The sequence below is a fragment of the Rhea americana genome, unplaced genomic scaffold, assembly GCF_003343005.1.
Source record: "Rhea americana isolate MKP2758 unplaced genomic scaffold, rheAme1 scaffold_197, whole genome shotgun sequence".
Lineage (NCBI taxonomy): Eukaryota > Metazoa > Chordata > Aves > Rheiformes > Rheidae > Rhea > Rhea americana.
The window spans coordinates 316,722-334,625 of NW_028186116.1; the positions used below are offsets into that span (position 1 = coordinate 316,722).

The following is a 17,904-nucleotide window of genomic DNA, read 5'->3' on the forward strand; positions in this document are numbered from 1 at the left end:
CTTCGTGGACATGGTGGACAACCTGCGCGGCAAGTCGGGGCAGGGCTACTACGTGGAGATGGCGCTGGGCAGCCCCGCGCAGAAGGTGAGGCCGCCGCCGCGCTCGCGGGCCCCTGGTTCGCCGCGGGCCCCGCCGCCAGCACGGCTCGGGGCAGGGAGAACCGCCGGGAGAGCGGCCGTGAGCGCAGCCCGCCGCGACGCCGCAGAGCCCGTCCTGCGCCCCGGGGGCTGAGCGGGGGCCGCAGCCCCTTCCCCCGCCCCGGCTGACCCCGCTCCCTCCTTAGCCTTCACTTCACCTTCCAGCGCAGTCAGGAAATTTCCCCATTCCCTCTCTGTTGTACTTCAATCATGGTTTTGGGCTGCGCTGCACGATGGAGTCACTAGCAGTAATTAATTGCACTCAAACCCGTGTCTATTAGCATGCTAACGGCACCCCATGTTGATGCCCAGATCCCCGGCGCTGGGTGATGCACAAACCCACCCTGCCGAGCGCGGGAGCTGAGCACCGTGAGCCAGCGCATCAGGACAGATGGTGAAGGCTGGGCACCGCAGCTGCACTGCGTGTCCCCCCGCAACCCCCCAGCTGCCGTCTGGGCAGGCCCAGTGCAGCCAAGTGCCTGCAGACCGACCCCCAAAGTGGTACCCAGCACTGTGGCACGTGCTGCCGGTCACTGTGCTCGCATGCCACTGAGAGGGAGAGCTTCTGCCAAGGTGCCCGGAGGGGCTGTCACGTTGAGGGAGCTGCAGAAGGGTTTCAGAAAATGTCCCTGCCACACACGTTCAGGCCTTGCTGCTTCACGTGTTGTGTCCCGGTCTGGATCGACGACTCATCTGAGTCTCCAGGAGACAAGTCCTCTCCATGTGACAGCAAACCCCAAGCCAGCAGAACGCAGCCTGCACGGCTCCCCCCGCTGCCTCCCGCCGTTTAACACTAGTGCAAAATGCTGCCATCCTGACGGGCGCGTCTCAGGCTGCACACATGCCAGTGCCGGCCCACAGTGCGGGCACCCACCAGCCTGGTGGGGGAACAGCCAGSTTTGGGGCTGGCTGGCAGCCCTGCGCTGGCCAGAGCTTTCCCATTTGCTGGGGTGGCTTGTGCTGAGGTCGTGGGCAGTCGCGGGTTTCCTTGGCTCCCTGGTATAACTGCTGTTCTCAGATAGGCAAGGGAAAGCCTTCAGAGGAAAACACACTGCCTGCTGCCTGTGTCCTCTCCCTGCAGCCTCGGTTCAGCAGGTATTTCTCCAGGGAAAGCTGTCTTCACTGAGTACTCTGGAGAACAGCAAGAATGAGTTGCCTGGAGCAGATGGCCTTTAACGAAAGATCAAACAGAATCGTCCTGGGAATCGCGCGGGCGCAGCGGCAGTGGCTGCAGGTGGCAGGTTGCCTAGGGAAGGTGAGGCTGCTCGAGTGCAGAGTGCAGCACCGAGACGTCCTGGGCAGCTCTTAGCACTCGCCTGAGCGGCTGCACGGGCCGACGTGAGGCTCGGATCTCAGACGATGCCTGAAACATTCCCTGGGCAAAAAGCCTGCCGGGGGTCTGAGGAGCTCCGGCACAGCATGGCGCAGGGGGAGTGCCGTGGGGGACCCCTGCACTGCACCGGGGCGGCTCTGGGGATTTGGCAGGGCATCCCGTTGCCCGAGGCATGGCACGGCTGGGACAAGAGGTGTCGAGGACGTGTTGCGTGAAGCTAGCTGGCGTTAGCGATTCATTGAAAAAATTCTGCCAGCTGTGGCCGAGCGCTTTTGCGATTAGCACAAGCGCATTAGCCACCTTCCTCTGCCCTCTGACTCCGCAGATTAAGGGCCCTGTCAGGCTGCTTGGGCGGTGCTGGGGACCCAGCCCGCTGGGGCCCGAGCCTGCCCCGCAGCCCTGCTCCCCACAGCGGGCTGGGAGCCCTGTGGCTGCACAAGCCCCACATGAGCCCTGCTCAGACCCCAGTGATCGCTGTCGGCAGGTCCTGTCTCCACGCGGGACAGAAGGGGCTGCTGGCAGGGCTCAGCTGGGGCYGGGATCAGGGGCGTTAGCCCGCGCTCAGCCCCGTTGGCGGGACGTTTGCCAAGCCCTCCCTGTGAGCTGGTAATCCGGGGCATGGGCAGAAGTGAATCGGGAGCAGAGCTCAGCATATGGATGGCTGATTAGTGGACCCAGCAATCCATGGCAGCTTGTATGTTATCAGTGCCTCTGACCAGCTTTGCAAGCAAATTAGGAGGTTTCCTGGCAAGGGAAGCTTGCCCCCCTCTGCAGCCCTGCAACATCCTGCCAGGTGCCTGCCAAACCCTGCCCATGGGTGCTGGGCACACGGGGCCAAGGCCTGGGGGTGCTGAGCAGGGCAGGAGAGCTTGGGCTCTATCTGCACACTGCTGGACAATGTTTGCTTTTTGTGCAACACCCTGACGTTGCTGACTGCTGCTCCACCACCGTGTCCTCTTCTGCTCCACCGCTCCCAGGCACAGCGGCCCCCTCGCTCAGCACTCTGCGCCGTGGTGCTGCAGCCCTCCTGCCTCCCTGAGCTCTGCCAGCCGGGGCAGCCTGCGGCCCTGCCAGGGCCCGGTGCAGTGCCGGCCTTGTCCTGCTCCCACAGCCGGGGCTGGGTGGGCTGAGCCCCTGCAACCCCAGGCAACAGCATGTGGGGCTGGAGGTGGCCAGCATACACATGGGCAGAGCCCCACGTGCAATCACGGCTATTTGGGCTGTGCAGGGGCAGCTGAGCCCACCTGGGGCTGCCCCTTGCCAGAAGTGGGGCTGGCACAGTGCCTAGCATGGAGCACAGGGTGGAGGGAAGTGGGGCATGCCCTGGCCCCCATCGGGAGTGCAGAGAGAGCTGAAGACCATGCAGCACAGCTGGCACCGGGTGTGAGGACAGGGAAAGCGTCTCTTGGCCTGCAGAGCCAGCCAGGCTTGGGAGAACAGTGCAGCCTAGGTCCCACTGCAGGATCACGAGCCTTCCCCATCTCTCCTCCTTCTCCAGCTGAATATCCTGGTGGACACGGGGAGCAGTAACTTTGCTGTGGGGGCTGCACCTCACCCCTTCCTCCGGAGGTACTACCAGCGGCAGCTGTGAGTATGCTGTGGGCACAGGGGCCGTGGGGACGCACAGACCGCAGCTGCCTGTCCTGGCGCTCGCACTGGTCTTAGCCTGGCTATTTGATGCTGTTCCAGGTCCAGCACCTACCGGGACCTGCGAAAGGGAGTGTACGTGCCCTACACCCAGGGCAAGTGGGAGGGGGAGCTGGGCACTGACCTCGTCACCATCCCCCATGGCCCCAACGTCACCGTCAGAGCCAACATCGCTGCCATCACGGAGTCAGAYAAATTCTTCATCAACGGCTCCAACTGGGAAGGGATCCTGGGGCTGGCCTACGCCGAGATCGCCCGGGTGAGTCCTGACTCACAGGCAGCTGGAGATCCTGCTGCCCTCTCCTACASGCTCTGTTTGCGTACCTCCCTCCTCCAGTTGTTCCCCCGTTGGTCTTTGCCCGTGCCTATTTGTGGATGCGCTAGAGTCGCCTGGGTGTCCTCCCCTCGGCGTAGAGAAGGGGTAGCACTGATGCGTCCCTGTCCTGCCTCTGCTCTTCTCCTCCCACCAGCCTGACGACAGCCTGGAGCCCTTCTTTGACTCCCTCGTGAAGCAGACTCGGGTGCCCAACATCTTCTCCCTCCAGCTTTGTGGGGCAGGCTTCTCGCTCAACGAGACCGACGCCCTGGCGTCAGTKGGAGGCAGCATGGTGAGTAGTCTGGAGCCGAGAGCTGGCGTGGCAGTCTGGGGAGGCCCGGGAGCATTGCTGCGAGTGTCCTGGAGGGCAGGTCTGGATATATGGGACGTGCCCTGGCCAGAGTTGGCACCGTGTGGTGGCAGCACCTGTCTGTCCCTGATGCAGATCATTGGCGGCATCGACCACTCGCTGTATGTGGGTGACATCTGGTACACGCCCATCCGCAAGGAGTGGTACTACGAAGTCATCATCGTCAAGCTCGAGGTCAACGGGCAGGACCTGAACATGGACTGCAAAGAGGTGACGCGGGGTGGGGGCACCAGGGGAGCCTGCCCTTCAGTGCACAGCGGTGTTCCTGCTGCTGGAGGCATCTGCCCTTCATTGCCTGCTGAGACCGCCCAGCACGCTGAGCGCTCCAGGCCTGTTGCCTGTGGATTTGGAGCTTCGTTGCTGAGGGGCTGGTGGAGGCCAGGGGCAGAGGCAGTTTGTCCAAGGGTGGAGCTGGAACCAGAGCCCACGCGCTGCGCCATCACTGTGGCAAGCAAAGCTGGAGCCTGGTCCTACTAGCATGCAGGGGTAGCCAGAATGTCAGGCACCGGAGGAGAGAGGGGAGCTGGGCTTGCATCTTACACCTGGTCACTCTTCCTCTTCCTGCCCCCAGTACAACTACGACAAGAGCATTGTGGACAGCGGGACCACCAACCTCAGGCTGCCGAAGAAAGTCTTTGAGGCTGCAGTGAAATCCATCAAAACAGCTTCCTCGGTCAGTGTGGCCCTCAAAACTAGCTTAGTTCTCCACTCTCTGCAGACATGTGCTCAGTGCCAGCGCAGCACTGGAGCAGTGCCTGCATGTCCCCTGCCTGAGCATCTCTGCTGCCTGCCTGGCATGGCCCTGCTCACTTCTCCTTTCCCTCTGGCAGACGGAGAAGTTCCCAGATGGCTTCTGGCTGGGGGAGCAGCTGGTTTGCTGGCAGGTTGGCACCACTCCCTGGCACATCTTCCCTGTCCTGTCCCTCTACCTGATGGGAGAGGCCACCAACCAGTCCTTCCGGATCACCATCCTACCCCAGGTCAGCGTTGGTGCGGCTGGACCCTGTCCAGTGCTGACTGGGCAGTGGGCTGCAGCTGGGCAGCACAGTCAGGACTGTGCTGGGCACAGCTGCCTACAGGAGCTCTGCCCTGCTCTCCTTTCCTGCTGACGGCAACTTCTGTCCTTGCAGCAATACCTGCGCCCGGTGGAGGACGTGGCCACCTCTCAGGATGACTGCTACAAGTTCGCCATCTCTCAGTCCTCCACAGGCACCGTCATGGGTGCTGTTATCATGGAGGGCTTCTATGTGGTATTTGACCGTGCCCGCAAGCGCATTGGCTTTGCCGTCAGTGCCTGTCATGGTAAGGGATGGGCGAGGGAGGCAGAGGGCATGTGGACGCTCAGGGGTATCACAGTGGCCCGACCTCTGCCTCATCCCACCCGCAGTGCACGATGAGTTTCGGATGGCTGCAGTGGAGGGACCTTACCTGCACTCCAACATGGAGGACTGTGGCTACAACATCCCGCAGACGGATGAGTCCACCCTGATGACCATCGCCTACGTCATGGCAGCCATCTGCGCCCTGTTCATGCTGCCGCTCTGCCTCATGGTGTTTCAGTGGCGCTGCTTCCACTGCCTGCGGCGGGACCACGATGACTTTGCAGATGACATATCCTTGCTGAAGTGACACCTGAGCGYGGGGGCAGCCCCGGGGCCTGCAGGTGAGGCAGCGGGGCAGGGAGAGGTGGGCCCTTTCTCTGGGGGGCTGGAGTATGGAGGCAGGGCAGCAGTGTGCAGAGCCCTCCTGGCCCTGGGGGACTCGGTGCCCTTGGGGGTGGCAGGACAGGAGTGACCCACTGCCAGGAGCAGAATGCCAGCCCTGAGGCTTGGCCCCATATCCCCATCATCTAGGGCAGCATTTGGGCACCAGGACAGGGGGAACCACCAGCACCATGGAGCAGACAGATCTGATCTGAGCAGCAGGCTGGGATCCCCTCTGTGAGCTCCAGGGCTCTGCCCTCGTTCCGGACACCAGCCCTTGCTGACCCACAGCCTGCCACGAGCACATGCAGCATTTGCTCGCAGTCTGTGGGGCAGCAGTGGGAGCCCTGGGCCTCAGCTGCTTTTGTCTGGGACCTACAGAATCAGCTTGGCAGTTTGGGGGTGACACAGTGTCTGCTGCTGTTCCCTTGCAGTCCTGCGCAGCCCTGCCAAGCCTGACAGAGTCAAACGGATAAGCCATCCCACATCTGTCCCCTTCCCCGTCCCCCCGCATCCCTGTGTCTCTGCCCTTCTCCGCCACCCTGCAGGGCGGCTGCTGGCCCAGGCCATCCATGTAAGTGTGTGCGTGTCCGCTGTGGCCATGCCTGTCCCCGTGCAGCTCCCCTCTCCAGGACAGTGTGTGAACTGGACTCTAGAGCGGGCATCTCCAGGGCCTCTTGTCCCCATCCCTGGGCTTCTGGGAGAGACGCATGCAGTGCCAACCTGGAACTGCCCAGGCATGCAAGAAGCCAGAGGCAAGGGCTTCCTTAGCAGAAGGAACGTGGCTCCACTCCCACCCTCCTGCTCCCCTGCCTTTTGCTGTCCGTAACGCGCTCCCCAGACTCTGCTCTCCCCACCACGTCCCCTTGGGGACAGGGAACTGCCTCACCTCCCTTCTAGCACCAAGCGGTGTTTGCCATGGAGAAGCCAGTGGCTGCTGCCCTCCAGCCCCAAGGAGAACAGCCTCCCTGCTCTGGGACGCGGGGTCTTTCCCCTGCGCTTCACGGTCCCACAGGCCTGGTGGGGAATTAAGCAAGGAGCTTTCCCCCACGAGCAGAGCACAACCTGGTACAAGCAGAAACTGAGTGCCAGGCGAGAGTGAACTGCTGACCCCAGAGCCAGACCGTGCCCCAGCCCGCTTGCCTGTTCGAAAGCCATAGGGGAGCCAGCGCCAGGCTCTGCTGGCCCCCGCCTGCAGCTGCTGTATTGCCTCACCAGCCTCAGCGAGTGCCACGGCGCGGGGCGCAGCGGCTCCGCTCAGCTTCCTCCGCGACTCCTCGGATSCTGGCGCCTGGCTGCAGATATGGCCGAGCCCTGGCTCCTGCTCTCAAGGCRTGTGAGGCTCCCTTTGCAGCTTGGGGGGAACAGGCTGGGGCAGGAGGTGGCTGTGGGAACTGCAGCATTCATTATTTTTTAAACATATGGTTGTATTTATTTTATTTTTTTTTACAATATGAATCACTGGTAGTGCGGCTGTGCAGAATCAGAGCGTGTAGATAGCAGCCCCCATACTGCACACAGGTGTACAAATAATGGATGCTTCTCACCTGTACAATACGTACATACATACATACATCTGTATTTTTAATTCTAGCCCTGAAAGCCACTGTTCCAAACCCAATGTGAAAAGGTTTCAGTGAGGGTTTGGTTCGGTGCGATTTTTTTTTTTTTTTTTAATATTTTAAGCCCTCTGCTTAGTCCTAGTGCCTTGGCCACGACCCAAGCACCAGACTAGCTAGCTCAGCAGCGGCACTTTATGGATCGTAGATGATCTGGAGTTTGTTTCAGTGGATGTATGTCTTGTAACTGGTTTAGTGACAATGATGGAGGTGTTCAGGAAGAGGGCACGGTTGGATCACACAGAGCAGTAGTTCTCAAGCCAAAAGGACATTGAACAGGGAMGGCAGTTGTGCCCCCATCTTGTTCATACAGTGAAGAGGGGATTTTCCAGTACATAAGAACAGCCCTTCCCTGCTTTCCCCAATCACAGCTCCCCAGGCCTGCTCGCACTGTCCCAATCCAGCAGAAGAATGGCACTGACAGTCATTTTCTCCCTTCCCCTGAGCAGACTCATGAGCCTGCAGGCAGTTGATAATGCTCTATATCCCTACTTTTCCAYCTAGAACTTGGACATAGAAGTGCTGTCAGATTTTGTTCTAAATACTGAGATTTACTAGTTAAAAAGGCAACATTTCTCTGCAAGTGAGGGACAGAGCTACCAGTGGGGCCTGGGCCTGAGCASAGGTGGCAGCTGGCCAGTGGATATATGTACAGAAGCTGAGCAACCAGTTCAGGAGGGGGCAGGTGCTAGGGACTAAAGAGATAAAAAAAGCTTGTTAATGAAGTCCTTTAGTTAAATATTCCTTTGAGAARCTAACAGGGGAGCCAGGGAACAGTACTGTGTCAGAGAGCACAGGCAAGCCAAGCCAGCCAGAGCATTGTGCCCACAGCAGCCCATTACGTGCACCCCTGAGTTGTTCCACTTCACTACTACTGTGTTTGTATAGTATCCCATTCCCTGTCCTTGTTCCACAACTGCAATCATCCAGCAACGCGACTCCAGTGCAAGGGAGCAAAGTTACGCACCTGCAGAGTGTGCACAGCCCCTCCGCTCCTTCGTGCCTGCCCAGGGCCCTCCCCAGGATCCCAGAGACTATGCTGTGGACCACTGCCTTAAAACACGCCCAAGAGGCACGTGTGCGTGCAGAAAGATTCAGACTGCAGCTGAGTCCAGCCATGCTGTGCACAGGCAGCACTCGCACTAACTAATCCCAAGGCGTAAGTGCTTCTAGCAGTGCTGAGTTTGTGCCACACAGACTGCAAAAAGAGAAAAAGACCTACAGAGTAAGTACAAGATTTTAAGTGGTGCTGAGCACCTCTTAATCCCCAAATCCATGGARAAGGGGCCAGTGTGTCAGCCCCTGTTTTAGGAGAAAGTACAGGAGGTGAAAATTGGGATCGCAAAAGTTTGGTTATCCTGAGCTGCAGTGCAGCCCAAATGTGTTCACTCCCAAGTACTCCCTGCCCAGGGCCCAGAGTTACAACAAGAAGCACCAGGTAAAAGCATGAGCAGAACTTTGCCCAGTGGGAGAAGGGATGGGGATGGTTACCCCCAGCTGCTGCTGTAGACTCCAGTACTCTGTAACCTAATGTCTATGTAAGAACAATGAATGTTAACACGGTAAATTATTATTATATTAAAAACCACAAAAAAAWTCCTCTTTGCCTGCAACCTGTTCATTGCTAGGAGGGGGACTACCCCGCAAGCACAAGCGGCACCAGATGGACGTGGCAGAGGGTGGGTCTGCTGGGGCACAGGGAGCAGGGGACAGCCCACTGAGGGAAATGCTTTGCAGAAAGTGCAGAGCTGCTGGCAACGCTCCCCCGGGGAAGGACAAGCTGCAAGCCAAGCAAGTAAGTGGACAGAGGTAGTTACAGCAACCGCTGAAGGCCCAGCAAGCAGTTTTCTAACACAGAGAGGAAGCCAGTAAGGCTATGAACAACCAAGAAATGAGGGGCAGCAGCAAATCACTGCATAATATACACACTTTATTTATGAATTTGTATGTATACAGACTTTCTATACACACATTACCTATATAATAAAAATGTACATGTGTATACATGGTCATATAAATATAGAACTGTAGAAATCTTAGAACTGATCCTGTCTATTCACAGCAACTCCTCCAGTGGGGACGCTTTGTTCGAGTAGCCGTCATTTGAGACTTGGGCAAAAGGGGCAAGTGTCATTTGTGTTGGTTTGTGCCCAGAATTTGATGCACTAGAAGAGAGAGAATTAGTCAAGAGCCACTGGCACAACTCAAAGGTGCTGTGAGCACAGCGTGGCATTACTTTTCCAGAGCAGTGCTGGCAAGGGGCACTCATTTTAAGGAAGAGTTTATTTTGCTCCCTAGAAACAGCCTCCATCAGAAGGTCACTGTGAYGAGGGAGCCCTTTTCAATCTAGCATCATCATCACACTCTCCTGAACTCTTGGCTTTCGGCTTCCTCAGTAGTCACTTGGGCCATAAAAAGCAACCATTAGGAAGAGGGATTTGCCTACATTGATGAACCGCAACCAGCAGCATGAGAGGAGAGAGTCTCTCCTCTTCCAAAGAGTTCATGCACACAGAGCCACGACACCCAGACAACTAGGTGACAGGCAGCTCTCTGACACCCTGTATTCTAGATCTTCCCACAGCATCCTACTCCAGGAAGGGAAAAGACCAGGATCTAACCCTCCAAACAAGGAGCACAGGCTCTAAGGCAAGAATAAGACACTGTTGTTAGAAGCCACTACTGAACAGCCACTCAGCGGTCCAGCTACAAGTGAGGAGAGAGGGTGACAGGGCACAAAGAGGTTAGTTACCGATTACACCCTCCTGGCAGGATCCGATTACAACATGGACTCCTGGGGACTTGCTACGCATGCTCGGGGACCTGGGAAGGGACTGGCACTAGGAACCATTACAAGGAACATCACGAGAAGGCAAGAGAAGCGCTGAGCAGAGGAGCACACTCACCTCCTTGTGCAGCACGTGCGAGCAGGCCATAGGGTGAAGGTCACCAGGCTGCACAAGCTTCTGGCACATTAGACACAGCTTACAGGCAGCTGGGGTCTGGGACGAGCAGTGAGGGAACACAAAGCAGACAGTCACAGAAGGCAGACACCCCAGCTCAGGTCATATATACATATGTACATATATTCCATGTTCCAGCTATTTGTCCCACCAGCCACAGCCAGGGGCCACAGTTTGCCCCACTCTTCCCTCTGCACACAGCCATCCTATGTTAGAACCTCTGCCACCTCTTTTGCAGCTGCTCCTCTCTCCCCTGACGCAGGGCACAAAGGAGCGACGCTCCTAACTCTCCTCTCCTGCCTCACCAGCCTGAGCAGCTACACAAGGAGAGGGCTCGGCTTCACTGCCCTTTCCTTTCGTTCCCCCTCTCAGAAGAGCTCCCTCCCCAGCTGGCTTTCCCTGGGGATGCTGAGGTGCTTCAGGAAAGCCAAGAAGTCTTACGTGTGACGCCGTTCCAGGGTAAGCCACCTGGGCCGGGGGCAGGAACATGGGCGTGCTGATCTGAGGCAGAGGAGCAGAAAACATGGGAGCTCGGATTCGACTGAGCGGCTGTAATGAGGCAAACAGAGGCATATTAGTGAAGTCCAGGAAGACAGCCGAGCTGCCCCAAGTTACTTTGGGGGAAAAAATGCACCCCAGCATTGCTCCACAGCCAAGAGAGAGGGGCACCCCTGGGACAAGCCCGCTGCACACAGACCAAGCCTGAGCTCTGCCCATGCCCAGCAGCAGGGCCTGTGCAGCACAGCCTGCAGGCAACTGAGCAACAGGCGCTGCTCATCACTTCCAGGCTGCCTCCCCCAGCAAGCAGCCTGGCAGGCCCCCACTATCCCCCGCAGCTCTCCTACCTGAGCCCCAACTGCTGCCCGCTCGTGCTGCTCCGCCAGCTTCGCTGCCACCAGCTGGTTCAGCTCCTCCATGGTCAGCCCCGCCATGGTCCTCCGAGCAGTCTTGATCTGCTGCAGTATGTTGGTGAGCTGGGCCCTGCAGGAACAGCAGCCTAAGAGCTCCCACCCACCGCCAGCGAGCCCAGCTGGCCCCCGCGAGCAGAGCTGCGTCTGCCGAAGAATCTACAGCATTGCTCCAGACCAGTCAGCCATCCCCATCCAGCTCTCTGGGGAAGCTAAAGACTATATACTCTCAACTGCCTACAGAGAACAGCTGATACTCTAACCAAGACAAATTACACACTTTCTCTCTCCAAAATGCTGGGGGGAAGAGTACACAATCCCTGCTAGAGCGAGTGCCCACCTGCCACACAGGCAGACAGACCTGCCTGACATAGGGCTGCATGCAGAGTGCTCTTTGCTGTGCTCCAGTATCACAGCCACTCTTTAAATAAAGCCCCAAACCTTCCTTGTTCCTAGTGCTATGGGAGAGGTGACAGAGCACTCAGACTTGGTTTTCCTCCCTTTCCTGCAGATTCCTCACGCTCCCAGACAAGCTCCACTTCCCTTTATCCCAGCTCGCATCCCACACACAAGCCTTTGCTCCCCAGGAAAGATAACGCAAGACACTTACTTGGTGCATTGTGGAAACCGAGTCAACAATTTCTCCAGCAGCTTTTCCAGCTTATCCGCTGGCTGTGGCACATGAAACTCTGGAGTGACCTTAACTCCTCCCAAACCTGGTGGAGGAGGGATAGAAGCAGCAGGAGTCATGTGAGGACTGTGTGTGCCAATAAGTGATGCCACTACAGGGCTGTTTCTTCCTTGGGAAGCAGGCAGCGGTGGGGAAGGCTGGTTAGGCCTGGAGATGGCAGGGTTCAGGAGTGGAAAGGAGAGTGCCCGGGGATCTGCACTTGGCATGACCATGGGAACGGGAACCGGTCCAATGGGGAACGGGAGCCTGGGAGTAAGGGAGGGGTTGGGCTGGAATGCCGTCAACATGAAATCTGTCTGAGAAAGAAAAACAGGGAGAAAGGAAAATCTGGTTAGAATAAGCCCATCTGAAAGCAGAGCTCAGCACCTTCCACCCCAGCCAAGCAGGAGGTGGGCTGAGCCACAGGCACTGGCAGTTATACYCTCATGGCAAGGCAGGGAAGTGCACACCCTTCTCCCCAGGGACAGCTGCCTCAGAGGATAAGTTAAAGCAAAGGACTCCAGAAAATTTAATCCTACAGTCTCCTTCAATGCACGTAACACAGGCAGTGCCAGCCAGGGGCTGGCAGGAAGGCTCCCCCCAGCACTGACCTCACAGCAACCAAAGCCTGTATTTGTTAGGCTGGAGAGACACTCACTTCTGAGGGTGGAGGTGGCAGGGTTGGYGTTGGGATCTGCGGAAGGCTGCTCAGCTTTGTTCCATTTCTCACCATCTGAATGTGGTCATTGAACTGATCCTAACAGAGAGGAAATAAAATAGAAGTAGTTATCAAAACTGCTGCCTGAGGAAGTTCCAGACGCCGCRTGCCTAGAACAAGTGAATTCCCTTGCTACTGCTGCCTTGGCAAAGTGTTCTCAGTCATGGAACAGTTGCAGGCCCTAAAGCAGACACAATTTGGCTCCTGAAGACTAAAGAAAAAAAGAAAAAAAAAAAGACAGACTTGGAGGGAGGAATATCTGCCTCTGCCGCTAACCCAACACACTGCTTTTGTATCCACAYGGTTTATCCACATGCATCAGCCCAAAAAGGCATGTAGATGATCTCTGCAGCTGCTTACAAGGGCAGACTGGCTGTGCCATGCTTTTTGGCACAAACCTCTTTCGTGTGGCTCAATCCTTTCCTAAAGAAGGCTGAAACTAAGCATGTAAAGTAGCATTAATGGTAACTGCTCATTGTTATGTCGGGAGCTCTCTACCACRGACTTACTCGGACACTTTCCTTGGTCATTCGTATCCTGTTCAGCCTCATCTCCCACTCCTGTTTGGGCCTCATGGTCTCCAGCGTGGGTGGTGCAGACCTGTGAGCACAATTCAACTTTGTCTTGCACCTGTGCTCTCATTAGCAGCAAAGCAAGAGCAGCCAGAAAAAAAATAACTCCCCAAACCCTCCCGTCTTTCCCTGCCAGAGCTCCCCTCCTGTGACCAGGCAGGAAGAGGGGCTCAAACCTGGGCAAGGACCTCTGCAAGAGGAGGGCATGTGGTACTACAACAGTGCAGAGACTGATCTGRTGGACAGGCACAGATACTGCAATCAGCACAGTGCCACCAAGTCAAAAACATAGCAGATGTTCAGCAGAGGAAAGACAGCAGGGAATAAGCACAACCCCATGTGCCCTCGTTCTATGACATTGCAGAATCACAGTAGTTTAATAAAATAAAAAAAATAATAAAAAAAACAGGAAACCTCAACCCATTTCAGTTAAACCTTCAATAAAGGTAGAAGAACAGCAAATAGGCACATAGCAATACTTGAGTCACTCTACCATTTCTGAGACTACAGGAACTTACTTGAGGTAGGTGAGGTGCAGCTCTGCTTCTTTTTCCGCTTCCTCTAGTTTCAACACCAGCAGCTCCTTTCGGCTCTCCAGGGACAGGATCTAGCAGAGACAGGCCCCACATGAAGAGTAGTTTCTGTATTCCCATTTCATGCTCYAGACTGTGACTGTAAGTTCTTCACTAAGCTCTATGCTGACTGCACTGCGGCACCAGTTTGGATTAATGTTTATTGCAATGACATCTGCTTACGACTCCTCTCACACCACAAAGAGAGAGAGACTTAATCTTGTTGTCAACTGCCCCTAGTTTCAGGTCCTGACCATCATTCAGCAATGGCCTGGAACCCCTAGAAGGTCTTCCTCAACTACTCTGCAAGTAAGAAGCCATCTACCAACCTCTGCTTTCCAGGCCCGTTCCGTCTCCTCAAGGATGTTCCTGTTGATTTCATTGTGCTGGTTCTTCAGCTTATCTAGCTCCATCTCCCATAACTGCCTGGAGGCAGAAATAGAACAGGTCCATTTATGCACCGGAAAGACTTGGAACAGCAGAGCTGCCAAAACTCTCACAAAACTATCCATCCTTATAGCCCTAGGTTGCGCAGAACTATGGAATATCAACAGCTTCCAGGCTGTGACATCAGTTATGTTTATCAGGGCTTCATGAGTCACTGCCCCAGGAGTGAGCTGTTCCACAGCACATGAACAACTAGCTTGTGTTTGCTATGGTGTCATGTACAGCTAAAGCGGTACAAGAAGGGARTTCCCCTCACCTAAAATCTGTCCAGCTTGGTGGAATGGCATGGTTCTGAACTAAAGAGTAAGCTGAATCAACACACAGACCTAAGTCATTTTGATCCTGCAGAAGTTTAAAGTTGGCCCTTTACAAGCATGTTATGTGAGGATTTACACTTTGATCTGAAACTTCTCAGGTAGCTAAGCACTGCAGAGACGTGCCCAGAGTTTAGAATAGTCAGGAAGTTGTAGGAAACAGCACTGAGTGAAATAGCTCTGTCCTAATCCTGGGAAGCAGAAATTCAATAAGAGGTAGCAGTTGCAAGCTGTGCCAATCCACTGAGCATGAATTCTAATCTTGGGGGATCTTTATCTCCATGTAACAAGTATCCTGGAGCCTGCTTGTGACCAGGATCAGAGGATTTAATCCAGAGACTGTGAATTGGCACCCACCTGCTGCAAAAGGAGATAAAGCCTTTAGAGCACCTCACTGGACAGCACTGTTCGACTCTCCTCTCTAGCCTAGCCCCAGCACCAGCACTAGATTCACACCAGAGCAAAATATTCTAGGGTGAGGCAAATAACATTTTTCACTTATCACATATCTTTTGCTTCCTATAACTGGAGGGAAAAGACCAGAAGGAAAAAGTTATTCAACAGCATTAGTCTGGTAATATAGAGAGCCTTACTTTTCATCAGACTGCTCTGCGATCAGAGAGGCTATCTTGTTTTCCTTCTCCTCCTGCTCTTTCAGCAACCTGTACAAGAGAAAAAGCACAGATTGAGTCACCTGTTGCAAAGGTGTCATTGCACAGCCATTACTGCTGCAGGGATCAAGTTTAAACAAGGTATTTGCACAGCTGTGTGCCCAGCATAGCAACATACTCTGAAGACTGAGCCATTCAATAAATATTTGGAAGTAATTGCTACCATCATCTGTGAGAAGAGAGCAGAAATTTGCTGTATCATGATACTGCACAAAGACTGCAGCATATAACCAGAATCCTCCGCAGAAAGCAGTGCCACCCTGACAACACACTTTGCAACAGTTCATTCACACGGGAAAAAAAGAGGTTGGGTTCTTTGAACCATTACTGAGGTAGCTTTATCCAAAAACACTATGACCAAGCCCTTAAAAATCAAGCTCTCCAGGACAAGACCAAACAGCTATGTAAAAGTGCAAATTCRCCATCCAAAGGAACCTCAGGTTCTTCACAAACAAGTCAAAGCTAGCTTGCTTGCTTCAGAGTCCCTCTTCATGTAGAGAGATTCCTTGCACAGAGTATGCTGCCTGTATTACAGCAAAGCGTGACTGCTACAGGGAGTCTTTCTAACCATCAGCTGCAAAACATGTTTGAGCAGCCTACCTAAATGGGAAGTTTTGAGTAGGATGATTTGGTAAGTCAAACAAGACCATAATTCTAGCACTCCAAGAGAASAGTACTGCCTCCTGCTGAAAGGCACTGGCTTCTGGAAGATGGCAGCACGTTCAGAGCTGAGCTGCGTTATCATCATTGCCAATTCCGTCCATGCTAGCTAGTTAGCAGACGAAAGAGCAACCTTTTGCCCCAAAACTTCATTTTGAGATCCTCTCTATAGAGAAGCTGCTCAGTCTGTAGTAGATCTGTTCAAACCTGAACACGTCTCTCTCTCAACTGCTCACCATAATACCTGCTGCTTCCAAAAGTTCAGAGCAATCTTCCTTGAATCAAACATAGATCAGTTCAATTATATAYTTTTTTCCTAATACATACTCATTCGCCATACTAATACCTTCTGCCTTTCTCACAGAGTTTCTCAATTTCTGCCTTCAGATCTTGCTCCTTCTGCAAGAATTCCTTCTTTTCTTTCTCCATCTTCTTCTTTGTCTCTTCTCGCTTGATGGTCACATCCTGAATGGCTTTCAGGATCTCCTAGAGAAAACAGGTCTCRTGCAAATAAAGAGCAAAATCCCCAAGTAATAGTTTCCTTTGGTTTGAAATCGGTTACTTTCTTAGCTAAGTTGAAAAGAGATTACATGCATCACTGAAATTTTTCTGGTAGATCAAGCCCCAGATAAGATACATAGGGGTTATTATGAGGAAACCCAGGAGAGGGACAAAAAGCCTACAGATCGCCTGTCTCCYTAGAAACACTTAGGGGGGCAAGGACTTCCACACTTCACTTTAGATCTAAGTGATGGGTCCCTGATGGTTCCTTTTGTCCTGACACCAGCTACCATAGAGAGTAGGGAATCACTTGTTTATATCACTTGTTTAACCCAGTGGTCCCTGAGCCAAYGGCCAGGAGACCTCCGTAATCAGCTGCTGATCACATGGAATCAGTTCTCCTCACCTCCAGCTCCCTCCCTAGTTTTCATGTGAAAAACTAATGTGCTTACTGAAGAGATGTTGCAAGATCACCAGCAGGAAGTGACTTGCATGCAAGATGCTGTTAGGAGTTAATTCTGAACTGTTCAGCATCTAGATTTGGGCAGGGGCCAGTCTTTAACAGTGTAGAAGAATATGTGCATAGTATACAGGGAGAACTGCAATGCTGCATGCCATTGCTGCTTCTGGCTGCCAGCTTGCACCCCACCGTGACCCTCAGCACTGAAACAGAGACTGAATCAGCCCACCTTAATGCTATAGCTGTCAGYGCAAACAGGCAGTTTAAGAAAGAAAGAATTTTCAGCAAATACCTGGTGGTTCTTCATCTCTTCCTCCCTTCGCTGCTGGAGCTGCTTGAGCTGCACCTGCAGCTGATTCTCCACTTGCCTCTGTTTGTCCAGTACCTCCTGGTAACGCTCTTTCAACAAAGCCCTCTCAGACATCATTTTGTCCTGTGGCAGAGAGCGGAAACTCAAGAAAACCTTCCCCTTCCCTCACACCAAAGAGGACACAGACAAGAGCAGTAAAGCTCAACTGCGCAGTAAAGCCCAGCAGATGTCAAGGCTTAGATTGTCAATAATCACAGTTAACTTCTGCTTTCAAAGCTCAAGCTCTCTAAATCCGACTGCAGGATCCACTGCCTGAAGCTGCAGCTAGCACTGTGTTTTATTCTTCTAAAGAACGGAGCTTAAGAGCTGCAAGGCTAGTAGTAAAATGAGAAAAAAACGTYTTGTGGGAAGAGTAAGGGAGCAGGCATCAGGATATCTAGCACCTAGAAGAACTCTGTCTCCAGTTAATTTATTTAACAGTATTTTGCTACAGTTTTGCCATAGCACATTTATTCAGGCACTGTCACTTTTTTTTCTCTCTCTAAAGTCTTTAGGAGAGTGAACCAAGAAAGGAGAACACAACCCGTGAGGCAGAGTGTGTGKGGGGGTGTTTTTGCATTTTTAAAGCAGGCGGGAGCTTTAGAAGGAAACAAGCAGCAGTGTTTCACGTACGGCACAGCCCGGGGGAGACCGAGCCTCGCAGCACATGCCCACAGCAACACCGAGACGCCCAGCAGGGGAGCGAGGAGGCGCTGCCAGGTATCACCACCGCGCCCCCTCCCGCGCCGTGACCCGCGGGCCGCGGCGGGAGCGGGCGGCGGCTGCGGTACGCACCAGGTTCTTCTCGATGTCCTGGTCCGTGCTCACGTCCGCCTCGGCGCTCCTGAAGTCGGTCTGCGGGGGGAGAGCGGCGCCGTGAGAGCCCGCCGAGGCCGGCCCGGCCCGGCCCGGCCCGCGCCGCGCACCCACCTGCACCGCGATGTTCTGCGAGGGCCTGGCGGGGGCCGCCGCC

At 54.5% G+C, this 17,904-nt stretch overlaps 2 protein-coding genes across 4 annotated transcripts; one reads left to right on the plus strand and one right to left on the minus strand.

Moving 5' to 3' along the window:
• The first annotated feature begins 6 nt into the window (after window positions 1-6).
• BACE1 (beta-secretase 1) lies at window positions 7-7,179 on the plus strand. 3 transcript variants are annotated; one of them, XM_085303097.1, is made up of 10 exons: window positions 148-1,393; window positions 2,970-3,058; window positions 3,161-3,377; window positions 3,589-3,726; window positions 3,880-4,014; window positions 4,376-4,477; window positions 4,635-4,784; window positions 4,935-5,106; window positions 5,192-5,467; window positions 6,726-7,179. In XM_085303097.1, the coding sequence occupies exons 1-9, from the start codon at window positions 1,286-1,288 to the stop codon at window positions 5,431-5,433; spliced, it is 1,353 nt and encodes a 450-aa protein (XP_085159223.1). In that variant the 5' UTR covers window positions 148-1,285; the 3' UTR covers window positions 5,434-5,467; window positions 6,726-7,179. The 3 variants fall into 3 exon arrangements, with proteins under 3 accessions (XP_085159224.1, XP_085159223.1, XP_085159222.1); XM_085303098.1 differs by lacking the exon at window positions 148-1,393 and adding an exon at window positions 7-85 and having other exon boundaries at window positions 5,192-7,179; XM_085303096.1 differs by having other exon boundaries at window positions 5,192-7,179.
• Window positions 7,180-9,035: 1,856 nt separating this feature from the next.
• RNF214 (ring finger protein 214) lies at window positions 9,036-17,903 on the minus strand (the record flags this gene model as incomplete). The annotated part of the gene is made up of 14 exons (XM_085303159.1): window positions 9,036-9,291; window positions 10,033-10,128; window positions 10,531-10,638; window positions 10,935-11,070; window positions 11,608-11,984; window positions 12,326-12,424; window positions 12,895-12,985; window positions 13,476-13,564; window positions 13,859-13,955; window positions 14,884-14,952; window positions 15,968-16,107; window positions 16,875-17,015; window positions 17,727-17,786; window positions 17,862-17,903. Coding segments are annotated over 14 exons (1,611 nt in total), but the record flags the coding sequence as incomplete, so codon positions are not given.
• Between the last annotated feature and the right edge of the window lies 1 nt (window position 17,904).